General features: G+C 34.3%; 2 protein-coding genes across 2 annotated transcripts; one reads left to right on the plus strand and one right to left on the minus strand.

Moving 5' to 3' along the window:
* Positions 1-17,963: 17,963 nt before the first annotated feature.
* LOC105048942 (probable calcium-binding protein CML41) lies at positions 17,964-18,854 on the minus strand. The gene has a single exon (XM_010928448.3). It carries the CDS (start codon positions 18,715-18,717, stop codon positions 18,172-18,174), a length of 546 nt encoding a protein of 181 aa, XP_010926750.2. The 5' UTR covers positions 18,718-18,854; the 3' UTR covers positions 17,964-18,171.
* Positions 18,855-20,713: 1,859 nt separating this feature from the next.
* LOC105048944 (probable calcium-binding protein CML41) lies at positions 20,714-21,629 on the plus strand. The gene has a single exon (XM_010928449.4). The coding sequence runs from the start codon at positions 20,814-20,816 to the stop codon at positions 21,366-21,368; it is 555 nt and encodes a 184-aa protein (XP_010926751.1). The 5' UTR covers positions 20,714-20,813; the 3' UTR covers positions 21,369-21,629.
* The last annotated feature ends 2,281 nt before the right edge of the window (positions 21,630-23,910 follow it).

Raw genomic sequence — 23,910 nt, forward strand, 5'->3', positions numbered from 1 at the left:
CTATATAAATAGTGTGAGTTAGGATCATATCTACAAAAATCATGTTAGTTATGATTGAGTCAGTTAGTTTTAGGTTAGATAGTAGTATGAACGCTGATTAAAAGATGACTTAGATTAATAAGAAAATAAGTATATAAAGAGAATTAATTAAAAGTTGAATGCAAGTATGAAAGAAATTCTCAGGATCTCAACTGTTTTCTTATTAGACTGCTGGTACTCTTCTTAACATATCTTGGATTGGTATCTAATCAATAAAGATATAACTTATCTTAGAGAGCATGGTCTGTACCCTTGGATCATGGTCCATCCCTTAAAGTTATAGGCTAGTCAAAATTATTTAGATATATAAATCGATAAATCTATGTTCGATTCTTAAGCATAGCCTATCTCGCTGAGTACGGATCATATCCTTGAATCACGATCTATCTCTACGTAGTCATAGGCTATTCAAAGACTCATATCATATATAAAATAAATAAAATATATAAAATAAAAGAAAGAAGATCAAGTCTTTTATTGCATAATAAGAAAAAATATAAAAGATTGAAAAATAAAAATACTGTCATTACAAGTAGTCCAATAATTTTCTGAGATATGACATCTAGCCAACCACCGAAAGATTCTTCATCACGATCTGCATCCTGGACTCTGGAGATTTCTTTCTTGAGATTGAAGAAGACCTTTAGTAGCATGAAAAAGAGATTTGGTGGAGAATAGATAGAGAAAAGTGAGTTTGAAAGAGGTTGGAAGGTGGAAGAGGGTTGCTGAAATTTTTAAGCTGCAGTCTATAGGGTTAGAAAGAGAAAAAAATTTGGAGGACTTTTTGGAGGCTTTTGGATGTGATATTTTTATGGCTTATAGGAGACTGATAGAGGCTTGGGACATCAAAGTTTGAAAAAAAAATATTATACCTATGGTCGGCTAAAAATTTAAGAATACAAGATTGGCGTTAAGAAGGACTGTGGCCTGGAACCTATAGCTATGGGAAGGAGAGGGAGATGATCACCATAAGGGGGCCGATATCCCTTTGGAAGAGAAGGGGGCATCTATTTATAGAGTGGAGGCTAGGGGTTTCAAGAGGATTTTAGACATTGAAAACTTTAGGATTTCATGAGAAGAGAGGTGGGAGCATGAATAAAGACCCCTAGATCTTCATATTGCTTCTTCTCCATTGATCAATAAGTCGCGTTCGTACTAGATCTTCAAAAAGAGTGATCTTTTAATCTGAGTCCTTGAGATTTAAGTCATGTTCATACTTAGTTTTATTTATCTTCTAATTTAGATCCTTGATTGGAGAGATTGCTTCTTGATCCTTGATCTTTAAATCACATTCACACTAGAATGGGAACTAGTTGTCTGGTTCACTCAAATCGATCCGATTTGAGTCCAATTTGAATCGTATGAATCCAAACTCTCAATCACCTACAAAATAGATTAGAAAGTATCAAATTTTTATAAATAAAATTAATTATTATAATATTTAGTATCTCTAGTGATCTAATTCAAGTGTTCATTACATCTCCTAATTTAAACTTTACTCATCCTCGAGTAAAGTAGATACATTAGTATTGTACATCAAATTATTCTTGAATCAAAAATTATCTTAGACACTCCTAAAAGTAGCTAATACCTAACTAGACCATTAAAGAGGTACTTCATTGGATTATCAATTCGATCCAATTAGTGGTTGAGTATGAGCCATAGAAATTTTTAGAGATCTTCTTTCACCAACTCTCCACTCTATTCTTTAAGTCCTCTAACTTAATATGTATTTGGTGTAGTATATTTTTGCAGTTTATTTCCTTTATTCTCTCTCTTCTTTTTTTCTTCTTTTTTTTTACAATAATAATATTTACATGTATAGTTGCTGTAATGTCCTAACCCATTAAGTTTTCTAATTGATTCTTGTAGTGAGCTTTAGGCCAATGACTCCCAAACCAGTTGGTTTTAGGGTATTAGGTGTAAAACATCCCTCAGACTTACTAACTTGAGTTAAAAAGGCTATGAGTTAAGACTGACTCTACAAGAGATTTCTTCATATTCTCATCTTTTGACGCAAACTACAATGCTTACTTAGGTGAAGGAATCTGATTACTCAGTAAAATAATATCCTTTTTTTTTTAATTTAGATTTTAAGGAGGATTTTTTTCATACTTCAACATTTTCACCTATATCCGCATGAAGTATATTCTTCATTGAGATAGGTAGGAAGAGAGTTCTAGAATCACTCCAAAATTTGATCTGATTTAAATCCTACCATTTATTGAGTTTCTTTAATAATTTCTTTCTTGATATCTCTAAAATTATCTAGATCGTTAATTACTCATTGATTAGGATATTTAGTTAACTTCAAATCAAGATAAAATTTAGATACACAAAGCTAATTATTTTTTATCATACTTGAGAACTTAATTAAATTAGTTATTCCCCTTCTAAATTTTATTATCCCCAATGAAAGAAGAAAATCACAAAGTAGAATAAAATAGAAATTGTAAGGAAGGATACCACCTGAATTCAATGTATTCGTTCATTGTCGGGTGAGAGGTTCTTCCTTTATGAGCGTGATTTGTTCTTGACTCTAGTTGCAGTGAACGTAGTTCTCTCCCTAACTTAGCTAGTTGTCTCACTCATCCACTCCACTGTAAAGATTCAACTTGACTAATTATCTTTCTAAAGATTCCTATGAATTGCAAACAAACTAAAAATATTGCATAAGCTGGGTTACCTCCCAACAAGCGCTAAGTTTAACATCTTCAACCGACGCTATGAGGGAGTCCCACCTATAACCAACTTGGATATATCCCTCAAGATTTCAAAAGGACAAGGCCAATCAGGAGGCCTTGTCATCATGGCAAAAAAAATATTCATGGAATGCTCTACAATGATTAGCCTAGACCAATAGAATATACTGGACAAGCACACAATATCAGGGTCTAGAAATAAAATCATAATCTTCATGATGATCAGGAAGGGATTGTGTTTGTTGAATTGAGATTAGGATTGGTAGTTTAAGAGTTTCTTTAATTATAACCTGATCTTCTCTAATCCCTGTCTCGGATATGACATATTTTGGCATCATCTCTTTTCAATCTATAGCATGATACTTTTTTTAAATTAATATTAAATCTATCTCCATACATCATTTTAACATCGTAGAAAGATTTTGGAGACAGTCCTCGAAAGTAGTACCAAAAATAAAAAAATTAATTATAAAAATCTCAATATCATTGTTCCTCATTTTAGAAATATTCCATCCTACAGCTTCTTTATGTACTTTTAGAATATCTATAAGTTGGTCTTCCTAGTTAGGGCTCACTGATGGGATGTCAATGGGTGCATTAGGAAGTAGCTTCAATTTTAGGACAGGTGGTGATTCTATCAAGAAAACTATTGGGGGGTTGGGTGATGACTCATATTTTTCGATCCATAATGGGATGATTTTAGAATAGAGCGTATCTAGTAGGTCATTTACTTCTATGATATACCTATCTACGTCAAAATTATCCATCCTGAAATGAGCCAGATAGGGAGCTAACGAGTTTTGAGAGAAAATAGTGGGTGTAGCTTCCCCTATAATGTTATCTATTTGTGGTCCTTGGAAAGTCTCAACTAATTTCAGCATTTCACCTATTTGTCTGTCCTTCCCATAAAAAGAAGTTGGTGATTCTAAGACACTTGGAAAGGAGGCCATAGGTAAGTAAGGTGACGATGGAATTTGTCCGTCCCATCATTCACATTTCTCCCTACATATTTCTATCTTAGTCGAATTATCCGTGTTGGTCTCTTTGGTTGTATAGGATTGTTCTATGACTATCTCATTTTTGAGAGTCATAATCGATTGTTCAGAAAAAATTATAGAGACATTAAAACTTCTAGTCAGGTATTGTGTCTCAAGATCACTATCGGGCTATCTGGGTAGCCCACTTTCCTCCTCCCTAATGAATGCCGCCATGGATTGATCGACTTGAATTTTTAGTTCGGCTAAGGATTGCATAGAGGAGTGGAGGATTTGATCTCTATCTTGATCATTGATTTTTATTCGTTCTAATGCTTGCAGAATCTTCTTTCAAATGATGGGTTGTAGGTAGTTGGAGAAGGTTGATATTGTAAATAGGACATGTTGTAATAGGGTGCTTCTACAAACATAGATCGTTATATTGTTGAGATAACCACTGAGTGTGGGTTCCACGAAAAATTTGGTTGAGCCCCTAGCCTGAATTATAGACATTGAAGTATGGATTATTTTCTGATCTATAGCCCATTTGGGTTTGATCTTGATGAACTTGCTCATACATAGACTCAAAAAATTGATGTGCGGTTGGGCATGCACTCACAAAGTGAGTGGAGGTCGAATGTATTGCACAAACTTGTTGCGTAGAAAGATAAGATGGATAGGAAGAGTGTCTGATGGCTATTAGATGATCTAATCTATGGGACAGCTCATCCAATCTACTGTCGAGATGCATCTTGGATTGTTTTGATTGCTTAGATATGCAATTAAGGGGTTTAGATTAGAATAATTTTCTTTTAATTTTTTTTTTAAAAGAGAAAAAGAGAAGAAGAAGAAGTGAAGAAGATGAAAGAGAGAAGTTCTAAAGATAAAAACTCTAAGAGAGTCTTAGACGTAGAGTTGATGGATGAGAAGATTTTTATTAAGTTTAATGTTTAGGAGTTAGCAATCAATCTTAGCTAAGACTTATCCTATATCTAGACAGCTCTTAATTATTTCAAGATCACGTTCAAGCACCTCAAGTAAAAGACTAGCTACTTAACTAGCCAAGTAAGTATCAGATTGGTGGAGGTCCCTCCGTTGCTTTTCTTAGACACCAAGTTGGTCAGATCAGTGAATGAAATTAATTAAATAACCATCTTTCTTTAGAATCTTATCCCTAAACTACTTATCTAGATATCAGTCAAAATAACTAATCCTAACCTAGTCCAACTCTTAGGGTTCTTTATCCTGATGAGCTCGAGAGTCCCTAGGGACTAACGTCTAATTGATTTTAAATTAAAAGCTTAGATCAATGTAATATGTAGGACTGTGATTTATGAGACAAAAAAGGATGATAAAATCTCTACCTTATATTGATTAGGATTTTATCCTTAAGATGTTTTATGAAATTATGTGATGCAAAAAAGAAAAGGTGTCTAAATTTGGTGATTAATCAAGATTAAATTAATTTATTTCTCTTCTTAAATTTTGTGATTAAATATCTAATTTTTTAAATAGATTATGAGGTGTCAGTATACAAATTTGGTTGATTTTATAAGAATGTAAGTTTGACTAAGTAAATTAGGTAAGATAGAAAGTAAATAAAAGATAGAAAGCAAATATAGCAAATATATATATATATATATATATTGATTTTTTTTTTTTATTTTTTTTTATAGATCAAGAGAATAAAAGGCAAGCTAGAAAATAAAATAATTAAAATAAAGATAAAAATAAGTAAAGTAGTTAACTAAGAAAGTAATAAATTAAAAAGTAGTAAATAATTTTTTTTTGATTTTTTTGTAGATTTTTATAACTAAAAGTAACTACAACATGATCCCCGACAACGGTATCAAAATTTAATCACTGTCATAGATAGTTAAAAATTTATTACTATATAGATAGTGTGAGTCTGGATCGTATACATAAGGATCATGTTAGTTACGATTGAGTCGGTTAGTTTTAGGTTAGATAGCAATATGAACGCTGATTAAATGACTATTTATATTAATAAGAAAATAAGTAGATAAAGAGAATTAATTAAAAGTTGAATGTAAGTACGAAAGAAATTCTTAGGATCTCAACTGTTTTCTTATTAGATAGCTAGTTCTCTTCTTAACATGCCTTGGATTAGTATCTAATCAATAAATATATAACCTATCTTAGAGAGCACGGTTCATACTTTTGGATCACGATCCATCTCTTAAAGTTATAGAGTAGTCAAAATTATTTAGATATCAAATCAATAAATCTATGATCGATTCTCGAGCATAGCCTATCTCACTGAGCACGGGTCGTTTTCTTATATCACGATCTATCTCTACGTAGTCATAGGCTATTCAAAGACTCATATCATATATAAAATAAATAAAAGATATAAAATAAAAAAAAGAAGTTAACTTTTTTATTGCATAATAAGAAAAAATATAAAAGATGGAGAAATAAAAATACTATCATTATAAGTAGTCCAGTGATTTTCTGAGATGTGACGTCTAGCCAACCATCGAAAGATTCTTCACTTTGATCTACATCCTGGACTCTAAAGATTCTTTTTTTGAAACTTAGAGAGGACCTTCAGCAATTTAAAAAATAGATTTGGTAGAGAATAGGCTAAGAAAAGTAGGTTTGGAAGAGGTTGGAAGATGGAAGAGGGTTCCTGGAATTTTTAGGCTGCAGTCTGCAGGGATAGAAAGAGAGAATGATTTGGAGAATTTTTTGGAGAATTTTGGATATGGGATTTTTATGACTTGTAGGGGACTGATGGAGGCTTAAAACGACAAAGTTTGAGGAAAAAAGTTATACTTATGGCTAGTTAAAAATCTAAGAAGACAGAATTGACGTGAAGAAAGGCTGTGGCATGGAACCTAAGGCTATGGGAAGGAGAGGGAGATGATCCCCACAGGGGGGCTGATGTCTCTTTGGAAGAGAAGGGGATGTATATTTATAGAGTAGAGGCTAGGGTTTCAAGAAGATTTTAGGCATTGGAGACTCTAGAGTTTCATGAGAAGAGAGGTGAGAGCATGAATAAGGATCCTTAATCTTTATATTGCTTCTCCTCCATTGATCAATAAGTCACGTTCATACTAGATTTTCATGAAGAGTGATCTTTTAATATGAGTGCTTGAGATTTAAATCATGTTCACACTTGATTTCATTTATCTTTTAATCTGGACCCTTGATTGAAAAGGTTGTTTCTTAATCTTTGATCTTTAAGTCGCGTTCACATTGAAATAGGAGCTGGTTGTCTAGTTCACTCAAATCTTATCCGATTTGAGTCTAATTTGAATCGTATGAATCTAAATTTTCAATCACCTACAAAATAGATCAAAGAGTATCAAATTTTTATAAAATAATATCAATTATTATAATATTTGATGCCTCTAATGACCTAATTCAAGTGTTCATCGGGCTCAAACCACTGAATCAAATTAGATCTTTGAGTTGATCGATGACATGTGGTTGTTGATCGATCTGATTAATCTATAACTATTAGTTTAGTCATGTACAAACTTGACCTAATTCTAATCAATTTTTGATTCAGTTTGATCAACCGCTCAAACTAGACCTAGAGCTATCCATACCCAAAACTCCATATCTTATGTTATGAAATTAGATCTTAAATTTTTAATTTTAGATCTCTTAATTTCATATCTTAATTCTTAATTAAGTACATTATAAACATAAAATTAGTTTAGATATCGAAATAATTTTAGATGTAAACAATTTAAATTTGCATCATATACAAAAGATCTTAGGATTTTTGGATCTACGATTTTGCAAAAAATTAAGTTTTTCTTTTTATTTCGTGGTCCTTCCTCTCAATTCATGCAGGCACCCCTTCTACCATAGTCCTCTATGGCAGGACGGCCTTTACCATGGACTTTGAGGAGTACTAGGCTATCCAAAAAATAAACTAAATCTACATATCACATATGTATGATTAGATCTACATATCAAATATGCATATATGTATGTATATATATATATATATATAATATATATATATATATATATATATATAATATATATATATATATTATATATATATATATATATATATATATATATATATCATATATTGAAATAATGATTTAGATCTATACATCTCATACGACATAATAATTATGTTAAGTTTTATGCACTTAATTAGGTTGCTGATTTTTTTTTAATTTTTTAATCTTAAGTTTCAGATCTAATCTTTATTTTTTAAATTAAATATAAAAATCAGTCCTAATAAGAGCATTAAATTTAGATCTAATTCTAGACATGCTGATCATATCGAAAAATTGAAATCTAGCTCTAATCTAATTTCAGATTCATGCACTAAATTAGATCTAATCAATTTTAATTCAGATCTAAAGACAACTCAGATCTAATCTGATTTAGATCTGATCTTAATCTTGAATGCATAATTCCTACAATTTGGCTCTGATATCAGCTGAAGGAATGATCGCACGTCCGATCGATCATATTAGGATGCAGTGGAATTCAAAAACTTTTCGATCCGATGTGCAATCCGATCGAGATGTGATCTCGATCATGATCAGATCGATCATGCATCTAGATTAATAAAAAATAAATATTTAAATAATTTAAATCAGAATATAAAATAATCACATCACCATGTGCGGGTTGATGAACTCCACAGTCCGATGATCGTGGAGTTTTGAGGTTCACCGTTGAGCCTCGCACTTACCCATTCTTTATAGATATCCATTTGGACTCAGATTAAGATGCTCTCTCCATCTTCGATTTGTCGACTCCTAGATGAATCTACAAGCTTATGGATCAGTCTTGGATCTAATCTTCGATAGGATTCCGACTAATGCTTGATCGCAGCCTTCTTGTTCCTTCACACAGATTGAATGAAACTCGATGCTTCAGGACCACCAGATGGGATGCCAAACTCCTTTGGGTATGGGAGAGGATCAGAGATTAGAGAGGAGAGGGAGATGGCATGGAGAAGAGGAGAGGAGGTGTGGGAACTTCTTATTATGAACAATAGTTCTCAAACAACTTTGACATGGTAGCCTTTTATAGACTTTGATCAGATCAAAGTCCCATAGCAGAAGGACCCTGCTTGGCTGCCACCCACCACCTTTTTTTCCCTCATTTTGGTTGACCAAAACTAGAAAAATCTGATGTGGCGAGTACAAGAGATAGGGTGGTTGTTGCCCAACTCAATACTCTTTTGATTCGAATTCAAAAACTTCAAATTCAAATTCGAATTCAAATCTAAATCTGAACTCAAATGTAACCATCTCATTCTTATCCTTATCAGCAAGAGGTGGGGTTTATCTCCTTCTCACTCCCTCCCTTATCTCCAAGTGGGTGACACACACATGGATGAAATCCATGTGGGCGTGCGCCCTTTGATCATGGCGAAGAAACAATGTGGGCGCCAAACCTCCAACTTAATCTGATTAGGTGGTTAGGTTTAACCTGAGTGCACCAACTCTTGGCACCCAATTAAGCTTGCTTCGATTTGGTTGAGCTCTATCCAATAGGAAAGCTAAATCAAGTATGAGAAAATAGGTTTAACCATATGCTAGCATGATTTTCTTAAACCCAAAGTTAAAATTTTAATTAGTCCTAACCCAATCAGACTACACCAGCCCAATTATGCAATCTTAGGCTAAAATTCTTATTTGTATGATCCCATAGGTCCAATTCTGTCTGCTAGTGAGAAATATTATGATCTCCATCATCAATATCATTAAAATCTCTTTCAATGAATTGAAACCTTTTCAATTCAGTCAATTAAGAATCATTGATCATCAAAATGATTCTTATTTAGTCTCATAATCTATCAGTGATATCTAACAGAGTATGGTGGCAATCCAGCAAAACTGAATGATAAATCTTTTGGTGCAATTACCGTGTGATTCGATTCTTCTATCGTGAGTCCTGATAAGTCATAGGTTAAGGATAACTCATCAAATCTAATTCTTGTCATATGCTAGAATCAACCAACTTGAATTCAATATGAAAACCAATAGAAATACCTTTCTATCTTTCACACTGCCATGGCCATGGATTTTAGAACTCAGTCTCATAATCTATATAGGACTACTCATCTACTGAAGTCGATAAATCCCATCTTGGTGCGAATCTTATTCCTACAGTGAGTCTACTATAGCCAACATGTACCTCAAGGATCCATCTGACTAGGAGATCGAGTTATGGTGGAGTTAAACTACAGCACCCTCAAGGTGAACGATCGATGCACCTCAGATTAGAGAACTAAACATACTACTATAGCATCGAGTATGTCACTGACGAGAAGGTAGATATCCTAGTGACTCCTCGTGATTAGTCACGCTCAGTACCCTTATTCCTAACAAGTACTTGCACTCTCACTTCAGTATCTTCATACCTAGATTCAAGACTCATCTATTTGAAAAAAATGATCATGCACCAATCTTTCTAGATCAATCACCGTTCTGTAATAATCCTACGATCGGTCATATTTTATGAGTTAATTAATGATAACACATCTTAAATTCTCAACTTTTGAGTATATATGTCATCATATCCATTAACTCAGTAGATGATTCACAGACATAATAAACATATATGTGAATGGATAAAAATTTAAATTTTATTAATATAAAAGTCAATCATACAAAATATGCCCTAAGAAAATTTTACAAGTGTCGGCTAATCTGACTTCTAGGACATACATTTAATAGTTAATTTAAAAAAGATCTATATTAATCCGATTATTCTAAATAATGGAAGATTCACATCAAAATTGTAGTATCTCTTTTTGTAGGTTGCTTAATTATTTTTGCTTATAAATTATTTGAATAGATTGTAGAGATTATTATTGCTTTGTGATATCCTATTTGATTGCACAAAGCGAAAAAAAAGTTTATGATATTATTGTCCGTGATTGCAGTTTTTCCATCAAAATAATATCAGAACAAGGCTGTTACTAGTTGAATTTTTTTGTATTGATTAAATGTAAGAACATGCGGATGAAAGTATGGTTAAATTTATATCTTCTAATTGTTCAATATGAAAGTTTCAAATAGAAGATTTATTATTCTGCAAAGATTTGTATGATCCTATTGAAGGGGATAGTGTCAAACTAAGTGAGAAAACTCAGTAAGAGTGATAGAAAATAAATAGAAAGATAGTTGGATTCATCAGATAATAGATAGATGATAATATTTTTCATCATATTGCTATAGAAACTAATGCTCATAGTTTATAGAAAAAACCTGAGAGCCTTTATAAAGGTAAGACTGCACGAACAATACATTCATGATTAGAAAGCTTATAAATATGAAGTATATGAAAGAAAGTTCAATTATCGAGTATCTAAGCAGATTTCAGAATATAGTAAATCAGTTAGCTGCTAAGAAATGATGCTAGATAATGAGTTGCAAATATTGTTGTTGCTTAGTTCTCTATCTAACAGTTAAAAAATTCTGATTGTATCACTCAATAATTTAGCTTTTTATGATATTGTGATATTAAGAATGGTAAAAGATAGTATGTTTAATAAGGAGACTAGAAGAAATATAGGAAGGAGTAAAATTAAAAACTTGCAAAATTTTAACAATCATAATAAGTCAAAAGGAAGGTCCAAATTCAGAAAAGAGATCAAAAATTTTTATTGTAACAAGCCAGAGCATATAAAAAAAAGTGCAAAAAATTTAAAAGAAAGCAATCAAGGGAGAGAGATGAAGAAAATAAAGAAAAAAAAGATACAACAACAGTTGCATCAAATATTGTGTCATCGTTATTTATGATGATGTGAACTTTATATGCCATGATTATAGTTGAGTTGTTGACTCATGTGCCTCTTTTTATTTTATTTCTAAGCATGACTTCTTCACATCTTATACTAGTAGTGATTTTTGGTAATGTCATGATGAAAAATGATGAAGTAATTAAAATTATGGGTATGAAAGATGATTGCTTGGAATCAGTATTGAATGCCAACTATTACTGAAAAATATAAGATATATTACAGATATCCACCTCCATTTGATCTTCACTGAAATACTTGATGATGAATGTTACCATATTTACTTTGATGAAAAAAATGGAAGCTCACCAATGATTCTTTAGTGGTAGCAAAAGAAAAAAAATCAAACAAACTTTATATAATGTAGATAAAATTAAGTAAGGCGGAGATGAATATAGCTGAAGATGACTCTATTGAATTATGATATAAGCGGCTTGGCCACATGAGCGAACAAAGACTTGACATTTTTATAAGAAAGAAACTTCTTACTATCAAAGGTACGTATCTGAAAATATATACTGATTGTTTAACTAGCAAACAATACAGAGTTGCATTTCATAAATATTTTCCATATAGAAGATCACATGTTTTAAATTTAAGTCATACTGATGTATGCATTATGGATGCTAGAACTCTTGGTGATCCTTTATATTTTATTATTTTTATTAATGATCATTCTAGAAAAGTATGAACTTTTATTTTAAAATTTAAAGATCAGGTGCTTGATGTGTTCAAGCATTTTTATGCTAATATTAACAGAGAAATAGGAAGGCAACTAAAATGTATTTGAGCAGATAATGATGGTGATTATAGAGGTCCATTTGAGAAATATTTCAGAGATTATGGCATCAGACTTAAGAAAATTACTTCTAAAATATCTCAATATAATAGAGTTGCTAAAAGAATAAATCATATTATTTGTGAAAGAAGTCGATGTATACTTCTCATGCTAAATTGTCTAAATTTTTTTTGGATGAAGTGATAACAACTATAGTGAATTTGATCAATCTTTCTCCTTCAGTTTCACTTTAAGGTGATACGTCAGAAAGAATGTGGATTGAGAAACATATTTCATATGATCACTTGAGGATATTTGGCTATAGGGCATTTATTCATGTTCCTAAAGATGAGAGATTCAAGCTTGATGAAAAGTCTAAACAGTGTATTTTTTTGGATTATGTACATGAAGAGTTTAGTTACAGATTATGAGATCCAGTTGATAAAAAATTTATCAGAAGTAGAGATATTGTGTTTCTAGAAGATCAAACTATTGAAGATTTTGAAAAGATTGAGAAGTCAAAGTCTATTACTAGAAATTATATTGATCTAGATCCAATGCCTCCTACCATGGTAAATAATGATATGGGAGAGATGTAAAGGAAGATGATGATAATACAGTTGATGAGCCCATACCAGATAATGATATACTAGATGAGCACGCTGAACAAGCCCCTCCAAAGCTATTAATTGAGCTTCAATTAATAAGAACTAATGAGAGAATTGTCCTTTACAGAGATATTCTCCTTATGAGCAATGATGATCACTGATGTGGGAGAACCAGAATACTACCAAGAGGCTATGAATCATAAGCAAAAGAGAGAGTGGTTAAAAGCTATGTAGGAGATTTATGAGAATGTATATATGAGTTTAGTGGAACCTCTCACATAAGACACAAAGGAGAGATTTGTTGGTATGATCTCTCCTCATGTGGGACCCACACCTCTTTAAAATAAAAAAAAAAGAAGAAAAGAGTCCAAGTAAGACTCGAATTAATTGGCCCATGGTCTTTACGGTTATAAAGTTGTAAGCGTGGAAAAGTTGTGTGGTGTGCGAAAACTTTTTGTGAGGCGTGAAAAAATCAGAAGTAGCAGCAACAGGGAAGAAAAAAAAAGAGATTTTGGTGCCACTTTATCAGATGATCGGATGGTTGATCGTATCTTGATTTTGATAAAATTTCAGTATATTGTTTCCGATATCAAGAGCTATAAGCTGAATAGTTTAGATCTTTAAAAAATTTCTTCCTTAATTATCTCAAGCACTGCACATTTGGTAAGATCTATCCTTTATCTCCATTTATTGTTGAAATTCACTTTATTGGTGATGATTATTTGTTATGAAAATCAATATTTATTTTTAATGATATTTATTATATAACCTCTAGTTGATTTAAAGAAGATTTATGATAATTTTATTATTTTAAATAGTAAAAAATTCACATCAAAATTATGGTATCTTTTTTTATGGATTGCTTGATTATTTGTACTTATTAATTGTTTGACTATATCGTAGAGATTATTGTTGTTTTATGATCTTCTATTTAATTGCACAAAGAAAAAAAAAAGTTTATAGTATTATTGTCCATGATTGCAGTTTTTTTCAACACTAAATAATTTGAGAATATGAATACAGTAAAAATAAGAATAACCAAAGCTGAAATCTGTATAGTGCACCCAATGAAAGAGAAGTTGCAGGTGTAGATGAAATATTTTGTATGATATATAATGTGAATTAAATCTGTTGTAATGCATATAGAATCCCCTGAAAGTAAGAAGAAGGCTTTGAAGATACATTTTGTGTTGTTTGATTGGTATAGAAGTGTATGGTTGAGGTGGTGAGATGTGTTCATAAATACATCTCATATAGAATTTTTTCAAGATAGAAACACAAGATGGATGGCACATAATTTTTATGCTTGCATTCATAAGATGTCACGGTGTCATGATACAAATACTCATTTCACCCAACGACGTCTTTTGAGACATGAAAGCATTGACAGATGCAAGTAGGAAATTTTGGGGTCAATTGACCCCATAAAAAAAATGAGCCCCATGTATACATATACTAGACTATTAGTACAAAAAGTCATATTGATTAGTGAAAAAAATTAAATTTGACCCCACAATATAAGACATATATATATATATATATATATATGTGTGTGTGTGTGTGTGTGTGTGTGTGTGTGTGTATTAGTAGGAAAAGTTAAAATTGACCCCATTAATTTTATAAATTGACTCTATATCTTATGTAAAATCTTGAGGAAATAAAGAATAAAAAAGACTACATCATAAAAGAGTAATTATGTCCTACATTCTTTCTTTTTAATGACTTGCATGTCCTATCTTTTTTTTCTCTCTTCTTCCCTTATACCACTTTGACCTTTCTCCCTGTTTCTCCTTCTTTCTCCTTCTTTATTAATTACTTCTTTATTTTTCTTTTAGTATTCTATCCCAACCCCATCCGCCCACCTCTTATATTTAAATCCTGTATCAATTTATTTTTTATATCCTAAAAGGATCACATTAAAAGATGAAAAGTTAATTATGACATATATTTTCTCTCTATAATGACTCATATATCCTATCTCTCTCCCTCTCTCATGCCACTTTGACATCTCTTTCTTTCTCTCTCATTCTTTCTCTTTTTTATTTATTACTTCTTTATTTATCTTTTAATACCCCACTCTAATCCCATGATTTTCATCTGTCCACCCCTTACATTTAAAATCCACATTAATTTATTTTTTATATCCTAATCAATATGGATATAATAAAAAATCATATATCCTTATCTTTTTTCTTAATCTAAATTAGGTACGTCTCTTTTAGCTTTTTTTTTGATAACATTCTTTAAGTTTTTTCTGTTTTCTTCTTTTTTCACTCATATCAAATATATATAATTAGAATAATTTTTGATTAGTCATTATAATTTTAATATTTAATAATATTTAAAATTTTACTACGATACTTATTTATAATATTTTATTATAAAAAATATTCAAGATATTACATATTATTATTTTTTTATTTTTTAAAAATAATATTTATTTATTTTTCTTTCTTCCTCCGTAGCTCCTTCATTTTTTTTATTATATTGACCCCACAAAGAAAAATTTTTGGATCCGCCATTGCATGAAAGATATGTGGGCTCCATGTTTTGGTGGCTACATGTTTTATATTTGTAAATAATAACATATAATAGGTAAAAATAAAAAAAATAATTTTGGATGAAAAATAATATCTCCAAAATATGTGAGATTAGGAAGATAGAAGTGGAGGAATAAAAAAGAAAAAATTGTAATTTCGGAATGCATCTCTCAAGAGAACTTCAACACTACTAACTTATATCATAAAATGATTTGATATATTAAATAAGAAGGCACAATTAATCTGAATTATTGTAATAGAGAACCACTCAAAACCAAAATTTGTAACATGAAGCTTATGTTGAGCAAAAGTGTACCAAAAGTGATCAATCTATCTCTTGGACAATAGACATGAATAATGAAATATAAAAAATAATATATAACATGTTGAAAGATGCAAGAAGCAATAAGGAGAATACTCCAATTAAAGGAGCTACAGGACATGATCCTTAGTATGTGTATATGTGTATGCGTGCTTATTGAGAGAGGCATACTTTGAGGACACAAGTATTTTGTTATATGAAATAGTGCTAATGGGACTTTCAAATTAAATTGGTTAAGTTATGATTAAAAATTGATTCGAATTTATATTTGCAAATTTAGATTTTATAATTGTTTAGGATTCAATTCAGAATTTAAAAATTCAGTGAAGAGAGAGGATGTTATAGACTAAAAAAAGGATTGGATGGTATTGCACAAGCCCATGCACATGTACAACAATTAGGCCATCATAACATTTCTTATCACATAAACTGGATTTAACCATATTTTATCTTAATAAAAGAAGCTAGAATATCTCACACTTTATATAAAGCAAAATTGGCATAACCGATGATTGCCAGAATGAGATCATCAAATTGTCTCATGTGCAATCGCATGAGATAAGTTCTGTAATAAAATAATAGAAATTTTGCAAAGTCTTGAAACTAACCACCTCCAAAAAAAATCTAAATCCCGAAAATCATAAACTAAACCACCTCAAGTAAAATCCTAATTTTGCAAATGTCAATAAATATTATAAAATAGATTTGGGAGAAATTTATGGAAGGACTCTTATACAAGCGATAGCTTTTTATTTTTTTACTAAATTTGAAGTCTATATTTTATTGGAGTTTTAGAAAAATAACTCACTTTCGAAAAGCTGATATATATTTAAAAATAGATTGATTTCAATTCCTTATCATTTCTTCTCCTCTCAGAGGAGAATCCGTCAATTTTGTAGCTTGCACAAAGCATCTGTCAATATTTAGTATTATTGGTGCCATGATTATATTTTGTAGTTTTTTTTTTTTTTGGTAAGATAATTACATTTTGGAGTTAATAAATCACGTTTGATGCTCGTTAGACCAGCTTGCTTGGAACGTCATCTTTACTCATCTGTGTTGGAAAATACAGAAATGCAGTCATCAGATTTAGACCTAGAGCTGTCTCTTTCTAACCCTGTATCAAATAAAATAAATATTAGATAAATGTATGGCTTTTACCGTTGTGGTTACAGGTTTATCTTTTCCATGGAAATTAAAATAAATAGTGCGACGTCTCATGAGCTTCCATCTCCTGAAGGGTTTATGCTAAATAGGAGAAAACAATGTATTAATGTAATGACACCCAACATGCAACAATATCCTAAGGACAATGTTTAATGCTGCAAGGCTTAAATCAAATCATGCTCAAATTAAAATAATTCAAATTATACATGATGCCATTTCAAAGACTTATTATGTTTATTGCTTGTGCTATCATCTGATTAGTGTTGCATTTTAGACTGTAATTTAGATGATCTTTTTTTTTTTGTAAATGATTAAAAAAAATAGTGTATGTTTTTATTGCTACTATGGATGGAGTTTATAGGCTACATGGACCAACAACCTCTTGCAGGCACATTTCAGATAATTAAAAGGTTGTCATCTATCTAATTATTTTTTTTATATTTTTTTAATCTAATAATTTGTTTTTAAATTAGTTATGGGAGGCATGACAGGTAAAAATCAAGATTATTATTTTATACATGCAGTTGGGACATATAAATATTCAAGAGAATAGAGAGACAATAATAGACAGCAAAAGCTTCTCATATTAAGATAGATGACAACTCATGTAGCAAGGGTTCATGTTTTATCTTTCACACGGATAAATGGTTGGTCTTATTTTATGGTATTGACTATTAAATTGCACAGCTCTCAAAGTATTTTAAATTTTATTATTCATTACGTAGATCTTGAAACGATTATTACAGGATCTAATGGTGGATTCATGTGACGGTGAATCCTTTTTCCGCGTGAAAATACAACCCTGTCCCCTATAGCAAGCCAATCTTTTTTTATGAGAAAAGAAACACCAATCCTTTCATATGATCAATAAAATTCTCTTAGCTGGACCAGTTGGCTAGCACGGACCCTACATAAGATACATTATTGGGTGTACAATCACGTTTCATAGGGAGTTCCAAGTTCCAAGACTTGTCTTGGAACCACTCTTTCTTGGTCAGTGCACATAGTTGCAGGCTCAAGTAAATTCATAGCTAGTCCGCAAATAATTCAAAGTAATTCAAAAAGATCATTTAAATCTAAAATAAACTTTACTATTTTCAACATTCATTAAAGAACAATAAATATCCACATTCATATCATATAAAACTAAGCTAAAACTAAAGGGCAATTTGCACTAAAACAACTTATATGCTCATTATAAGAACTCGAGCACACTTATATACGTTGGTAAAAACGCACTCACAATGAACTTTTTTTTGAGAATGAACAATGAACTCAAATAACATCAAGTCATCATGCGATGGAACTCAGGGTAGTCAAGCACCCCATTCCCATCAAGATCATAAGCCTTTATCATGGCGGCACACTCCTCATTAGACCTCACCTCCCCTAACCGGCTCAACACCCTCTGCAGTCCCTTAGGTGTAATGCACCCTGACCCCTTCTCCAACTCAAACATCTCAAATGCCCTTCTCAGATCCTCATCCCCTCCATTATCATCCCTCACCATCAGCCTAACAAAATCATCATAGTCCATTAGTCCATCGCCATCCGAGTCGAAATCTCCGATCACCCGCTTGGCCTCCTCAAGGTTCACGTCCTCCCCGGCCCATGCAAAGAAGGCACTTAGCTCATCACTTGATATTTTACCATCGCCATCGGCATCGAAGTGCCGGAATGCGTCATGGAACTCCTTGGTGCAACCACCATGGGGGGATGGTGGAGGTGTCGGCAGGCCGGACTTGGTGCGGTGGAGGCGACGGGGGCTCAGCTTGAAGGCCTTGTTGGAGAGCCATTTGGATGGTTTGGAATGACTAGAATTAGTAGCCATAGGTGAATGGAGTATGCGTTATAGTATATGAGGTGAATGGAGGTCAGTTGCATATATAGAGAAGGGAAGTAAGCTAACATTGGAAAGGAGTGCAGGTGGGTGCAAGGAAAGTGCTTGAGGGTTGCGTGGGAATGGTGGAATGTGGGTGAGGAAATTGCATGGGAGCTTCCACAGATATCAGCTTTTTTGGGTGGGAGAAGTTACCAAGCATTTAAAGTGGGTTGGGTGCGATTCTAGCAATAGAGAAGGACAAGACCATTAGAGTTGGAAGGAAGTGTTTGTAACTGATGTGTTAACAGGATTAATGAGGTTTAAGTGGGACGTTAAGAAAGTTTTAGGGAGCATGGATTGAAGGATTTGTCTTTGTTCTGGTAGGGCTATTAACTTTGTTCGGTTGGGTAGGTGATGGTAGTTCGAACTGAGATATTTGGTTGGATATCTTGACCTTGAAAAGGAAAGGATGAGTTGGAGGCTGACAAATTAATTTGTTTTTTTTGGTACATAGGCTGACAGATTTGTCAAGATATCTCCTATTGGAAGGAAACAAGAGTACTTAGAATACTAATTTCTCAATGGAAACAAAAAATTGTGTATTTTGTTGATGGCTCAAACAATCCATCAACTTTGATGATGTACTTACAAAAATTTATAAAACATTTTAGGATACACTGCAGAAATATGTCGTGTATGCTTTGTAGGAGGATTTCCAATATTGATTTCATTTTCTATTATTTATTACAAAAATAAAACATAATTATTATTTATTATTTATTGATTTAAACTAATGAACGATTGATTTATGATTAGCAAGGCCCATTTATATCCCTTCTCTCTCTAGTATACAACATAATTAAACGCTATAGCATTTTAGTAATGCATCCTATCATGGCCTGACCTACTTGAGTTAGATAGGTTAAATTGCCAAACTTTGTTTGATGACTTTTTTAAGAACCCATGTTATAGAAGAACCTATATCAGCTAAAAATATTCTGTCCCACTTGACTGGAGAAAACTAAGTTATTCATTCTAAAAAATTATTAGATGGAACAGATCCACCGTTAATCTAAGATGAAGTCATCCTAAATTGATTTATTTCATCCTGGGTTGAAATTATTAGATAGATTCTAGATTTATGATGGATCTGATTCACCTCATAATTTTCTATTTTGAAGTCTCTGAAACTCTTCTTTTTAGTTACATGAAGGGCATACGTGATGTGAAATAACGCCTTTCATGCAATTGCCATCGGAGAGTACACCAGGTATTGTTCCATCATATGGGTGCAGCCTAGCTTCGTTGCACAGCAGAAACATTATTTTTGGGGTAAGACAATAAGAATACAAATACCACACGGTAAACCTAAGCATCAACATCACCATTCATCAAAGACAAATCTTCAAGTCCCACATGCATCAAGTTTGGCTTTGCACTGAAATTAAATTTACATTATTGCAAATAAAAGGCATTCAATTATTTCGAGCCATAGAAAATTCCAGCTGCTTGTGTGTGCGCACCGGATTCTGATAGGCCAAACAAAAATCTTGCTAATTTCAATCACTTTATGGATGAAGGCTCAAGTTACACAATCCACAGAAATCTGCAACATAACCGAACTACAGGTTTCCTGCAACTAGAATTGTAGAGGATCTCCATTCAGAAGGAAAATTGAGGCAAATATATATAGCTCTGACAGTAAATTGAGTCACTCCTTCTAACTATCTCTACAGTGAACTTCAAACAGGAGTTTTAGGATCCCCTTTCTTTCAAATGTGAGTCAGGACTCCATGATTGCGCCAAATGACCTTTCATTGATCCATAAAACTTGTCTTACCTCGTAAGTGCACTTGGCTAGATTCCTGGTAGCCTCTCCCACTCAAACGCTAGTGAAGGAAGCTCCCATGCACCTTCCTCTCTTTAATTCCCACGTAACCTCCGAGCACCTTCTTTCCATCTCTCCTCATGCCTAACTCATCTCCTAACTCAGCCCATTTCTCCATAAATATACACACTCAAGCATGTGATCCTATATCTGAAAAAAAAAAAAACTAGAAACCTTCATCTCTTCCATTCTCATAATTTCCCTTCTTTAACCAAACATGGCTACCAATTCTAATTTCTCCAAGCCATCCAAATGGTTCTATAACAACACCTTCAAGCTAACCCTCCGCCGTCGCTCCTCTAAGCCTAGCTCGCCAACCCCTCCGATGTCTCCCCATAGCTCTACTAGTCGGCAGGCCGATGACTTTCGTGAAGCATTCCACCGCTTCGATGCAAATGGCGATGGCAAGATATCGAGCAATGAACTGAGGTCCTTCTTTGCATCAGCTGGGGAGGACATGACGTTGGAAGAGGCGGAGAGGGCGATTGGGGACCTTGACTCGGATGGCGATGGCCTGATGGACTATGGGGATTTTGTGAGGCTGATGATGGAGAGGGATGGCGGAGGGGAGGAGGATTTGAGGAAAGCGTTCGAGATGTTTGAGGTGGATAAGGGGTCAGGGTGCATCACACCTGAGGGGCTGCAGAGGGTGTTGAGTCGTTTAGGGGACGTGAGGTCCAACGAGGCGTGTGCAGCCATGATAAGGGCTTATGATCTGGATGGGAATGGTGTGCTTGATTACCATGAGTTCCATTGCATGATGACTTGGTGATATGTGGATATATAATTGTGTTTATTATAAATTGGATAAACATCTGGCATTTGATATGTTCATCCTGTTTGCAAAAAATTACTGTCTGAAGTCATGTACATATAGCTAAGCACTACTAGTTTGCCATGGGGTGGCTCTTCTTTGAATACAAACTCTCTACAACCTTAGTTGTAAGAATTCTTACAATCAGTATATGTCTATCGGCCATGCAATTTTTTTGTCGCAATTAGTAATATATTGGGATTGTTTATTTTGAATGAACCAAGAATCTTATCTTTCGTCACAGAAAAGAAACGAGAATCTTATCTAATTTGTATTTTATCGGTTTAAAATTTGCCATGTAAGTTGCAGGAAAATTCTACCAATTGAATGTAAAAGGCATCTCTCTTGCTTTTTCTTTTTTCTCATCAGTTAACTGGATAACAAGGCAGCTTGGTGCCGTATGGGAGGACTAAGGGAAGCACAATTTTGATTGGAATTCACTCTTTCTCACGTTTGCACAGGTTATAATTTAAACACTGATCTCATTTTATGTATATACCCTTCAAACTACCCTTTCTCGAGCAAAGTTTGCTGACTAGTGTATTAGAATATTAGCAAATTTGCTGCTTGTTATTTAACCATTGCTATTAATTTATTTTGCCCGAATATATGGTGCCAAGAGGTGTGGATGAGTGTCTGGTCAAGTCATACGTAAATTATTGCAAAACCTTCAATCAAGCCCAAATTGTTTATAATCAGGTTGAAATTAGGAATCATACTCATCGATTATGCAGGGGCTCAAACTAGCTAGCTTCACCCATCACCAAACCTTTTACAGCTCCAATTGTTGGAAATTCCTAAAATTAGGAAATATGGCATTGACCCGATTTTTGTTTTCCTAAGAGAAAGTAAGGAGACAGTTATTTTTACCAAAAAAAAAAAATGGAGGCATAGTTATGAAAATCTCGTACCACAAATTTATTAGTTTGGGTGAGTTTAAGCAGGTTAACAGCTCTTGGTTTGAAGACCAAATTTTCTATCATTTATACGTCACCGGACGAGACGGATATACTTCGCTTCCTAAGAGATCCACGAAGTTCCCCGGTAAGCCGTCTCCTTTTTCAGGAAGGCCTCTTTCCTCAACCATTTTCCATCCTGTTGCGGCCAATCCCTTCATCACCTGGTCATCAGAAACGAACACCTACAAAAGAAGTCCACACTGATCGAAGATGCCTCTGGCGGGACCCTCCGACGGTCAAGTCAGAGAGGAGACTAGGCAACAGTAGAAAAGAATCAGGAGAGCTCAACGAGAGAGAGAGCTAAAGAAGGAGAGAGTTCAAGAGTTTCGAAAGAACCTCCTCCGAAGCACTGTTGCCTTCCCCGTTTTATAGTAGAGTGCGGCATGGCACCGTCATTAATGGCGCAGACAATTGGGGGAGTTGTCAAGTCGCCGGAGGCTGTCAGAGTCAACATGGATTGTCAAATCACCGTGGGCCGTCACATCGTTGGGATTAATCTATGTCCTTGGCAGGACAATATCCCAGGATGGCTATGCCGCATGCCTTTGTCAGGACAGCGGCCCTCAGCAGTCGTACAGCGTTTGGGAGAGCCAACCAACCATACGTCGGCATTTAGTTGTGGGATGTCGGGTGAAGACCCAGGGACCCTCCGATGGCCAATCTGACGCGTTGCAAGAGTCGGAGGAGACTCTGTCGTTCGGCCAGTCAGGAACGGAAAGGGTCTGCCCGACCGACATACCTTCGGTCGGACAGTGTCGGCAGTTGTCGGTCATTGCGATCGGTAGAGTCGGGCATCGGGATCGTCCGTCGGAGTCGTCCGTCGGGATCGTCCGTCGGTCGTTGGTCGAAGTCGTCCGTCGGAGTCGTCGGGGTCGTCGGTCGTTGTGGTCGGTAGAGTCGGGCGCCGGAGTCGTCCGTCGGGGTCATCTGTCGGGGTCGTCGGTCAGTATATCCCAATAGTTGCCCCCCCACTCCTGAGTCCGATGTCGTGTTGGCTTACGTGAATGCGTGGACGACGGCTTCGGGCGAAAGGAGTGATTTTCCGTCATGTCTTGCCCCGACTCTGGAGATCGCATCAACGAACGATCCGATGTCGGTCGTCTCGACAGTAGGTCGAGCATGCACGTCGGGTCGGAGGTCGGCCAACCTCCGAACATTGCTCGTCGACACGATCATTCTGTAGAGTCTGATAGTCGAGTAGCGTCCGACGTATTCGGATAGGATAACGATGGCAAGTCGAATATCCATTGTCTGGCCTTCAGTCGGGCGTGCACATCGGGACGTATGATAAACGGTGGCAAGCCGAATATCCTTCGATCGGTCGTGACCGGGTTGGTATGTCGCAAGTCGAATATCCGTTGACGTAGCATGTCGAGTCGTATGATAGACGGTGGCAAGCCGAATATCCTTCGATCGGTCGTGACCGGGTCGGTATGTCGCAAGTCGAATATCCGTTGCCCAAACCTTGATCGGGCGGGTATGTCGTGGTTGTTTTGGCGTTTTGCCCTTTCTTAGTCGAAGCTAAGTTGGCAAGTTAGCCA

The sequence above is a fragment of the Elaeis guineensis genome, chromosome 7 (genome assembly GCF_000442705.2).
Source record: "Elaeis guineensis isolate ETL-2024a chromosome 7, EG11, whole genome shotgun sequence".
In the NCBI taxonomy this organism is placed as follows: Eukaryota; Viridiplantae; Streptophyta; class Magnoliopsida; order Arecales; family Arecaceae; genus Elaeis; species Elaeis guineensis.

Coding starts and splice junctions, on each gene's coding strand:
- LOC105048944 (XM_010928449.4), top strand. CDS start 20,814: ATGGCTACCAATTCTAATTTCTCCAAGCCATCCAAATGGTTCTATAAC.
- LOC105048942 (XM_010928448.3), bottom strand. CDS start 18,717: ATGGCTACTAATTCTAGTCATTCCAAACCATCCAAATGGCTCTCCAAC.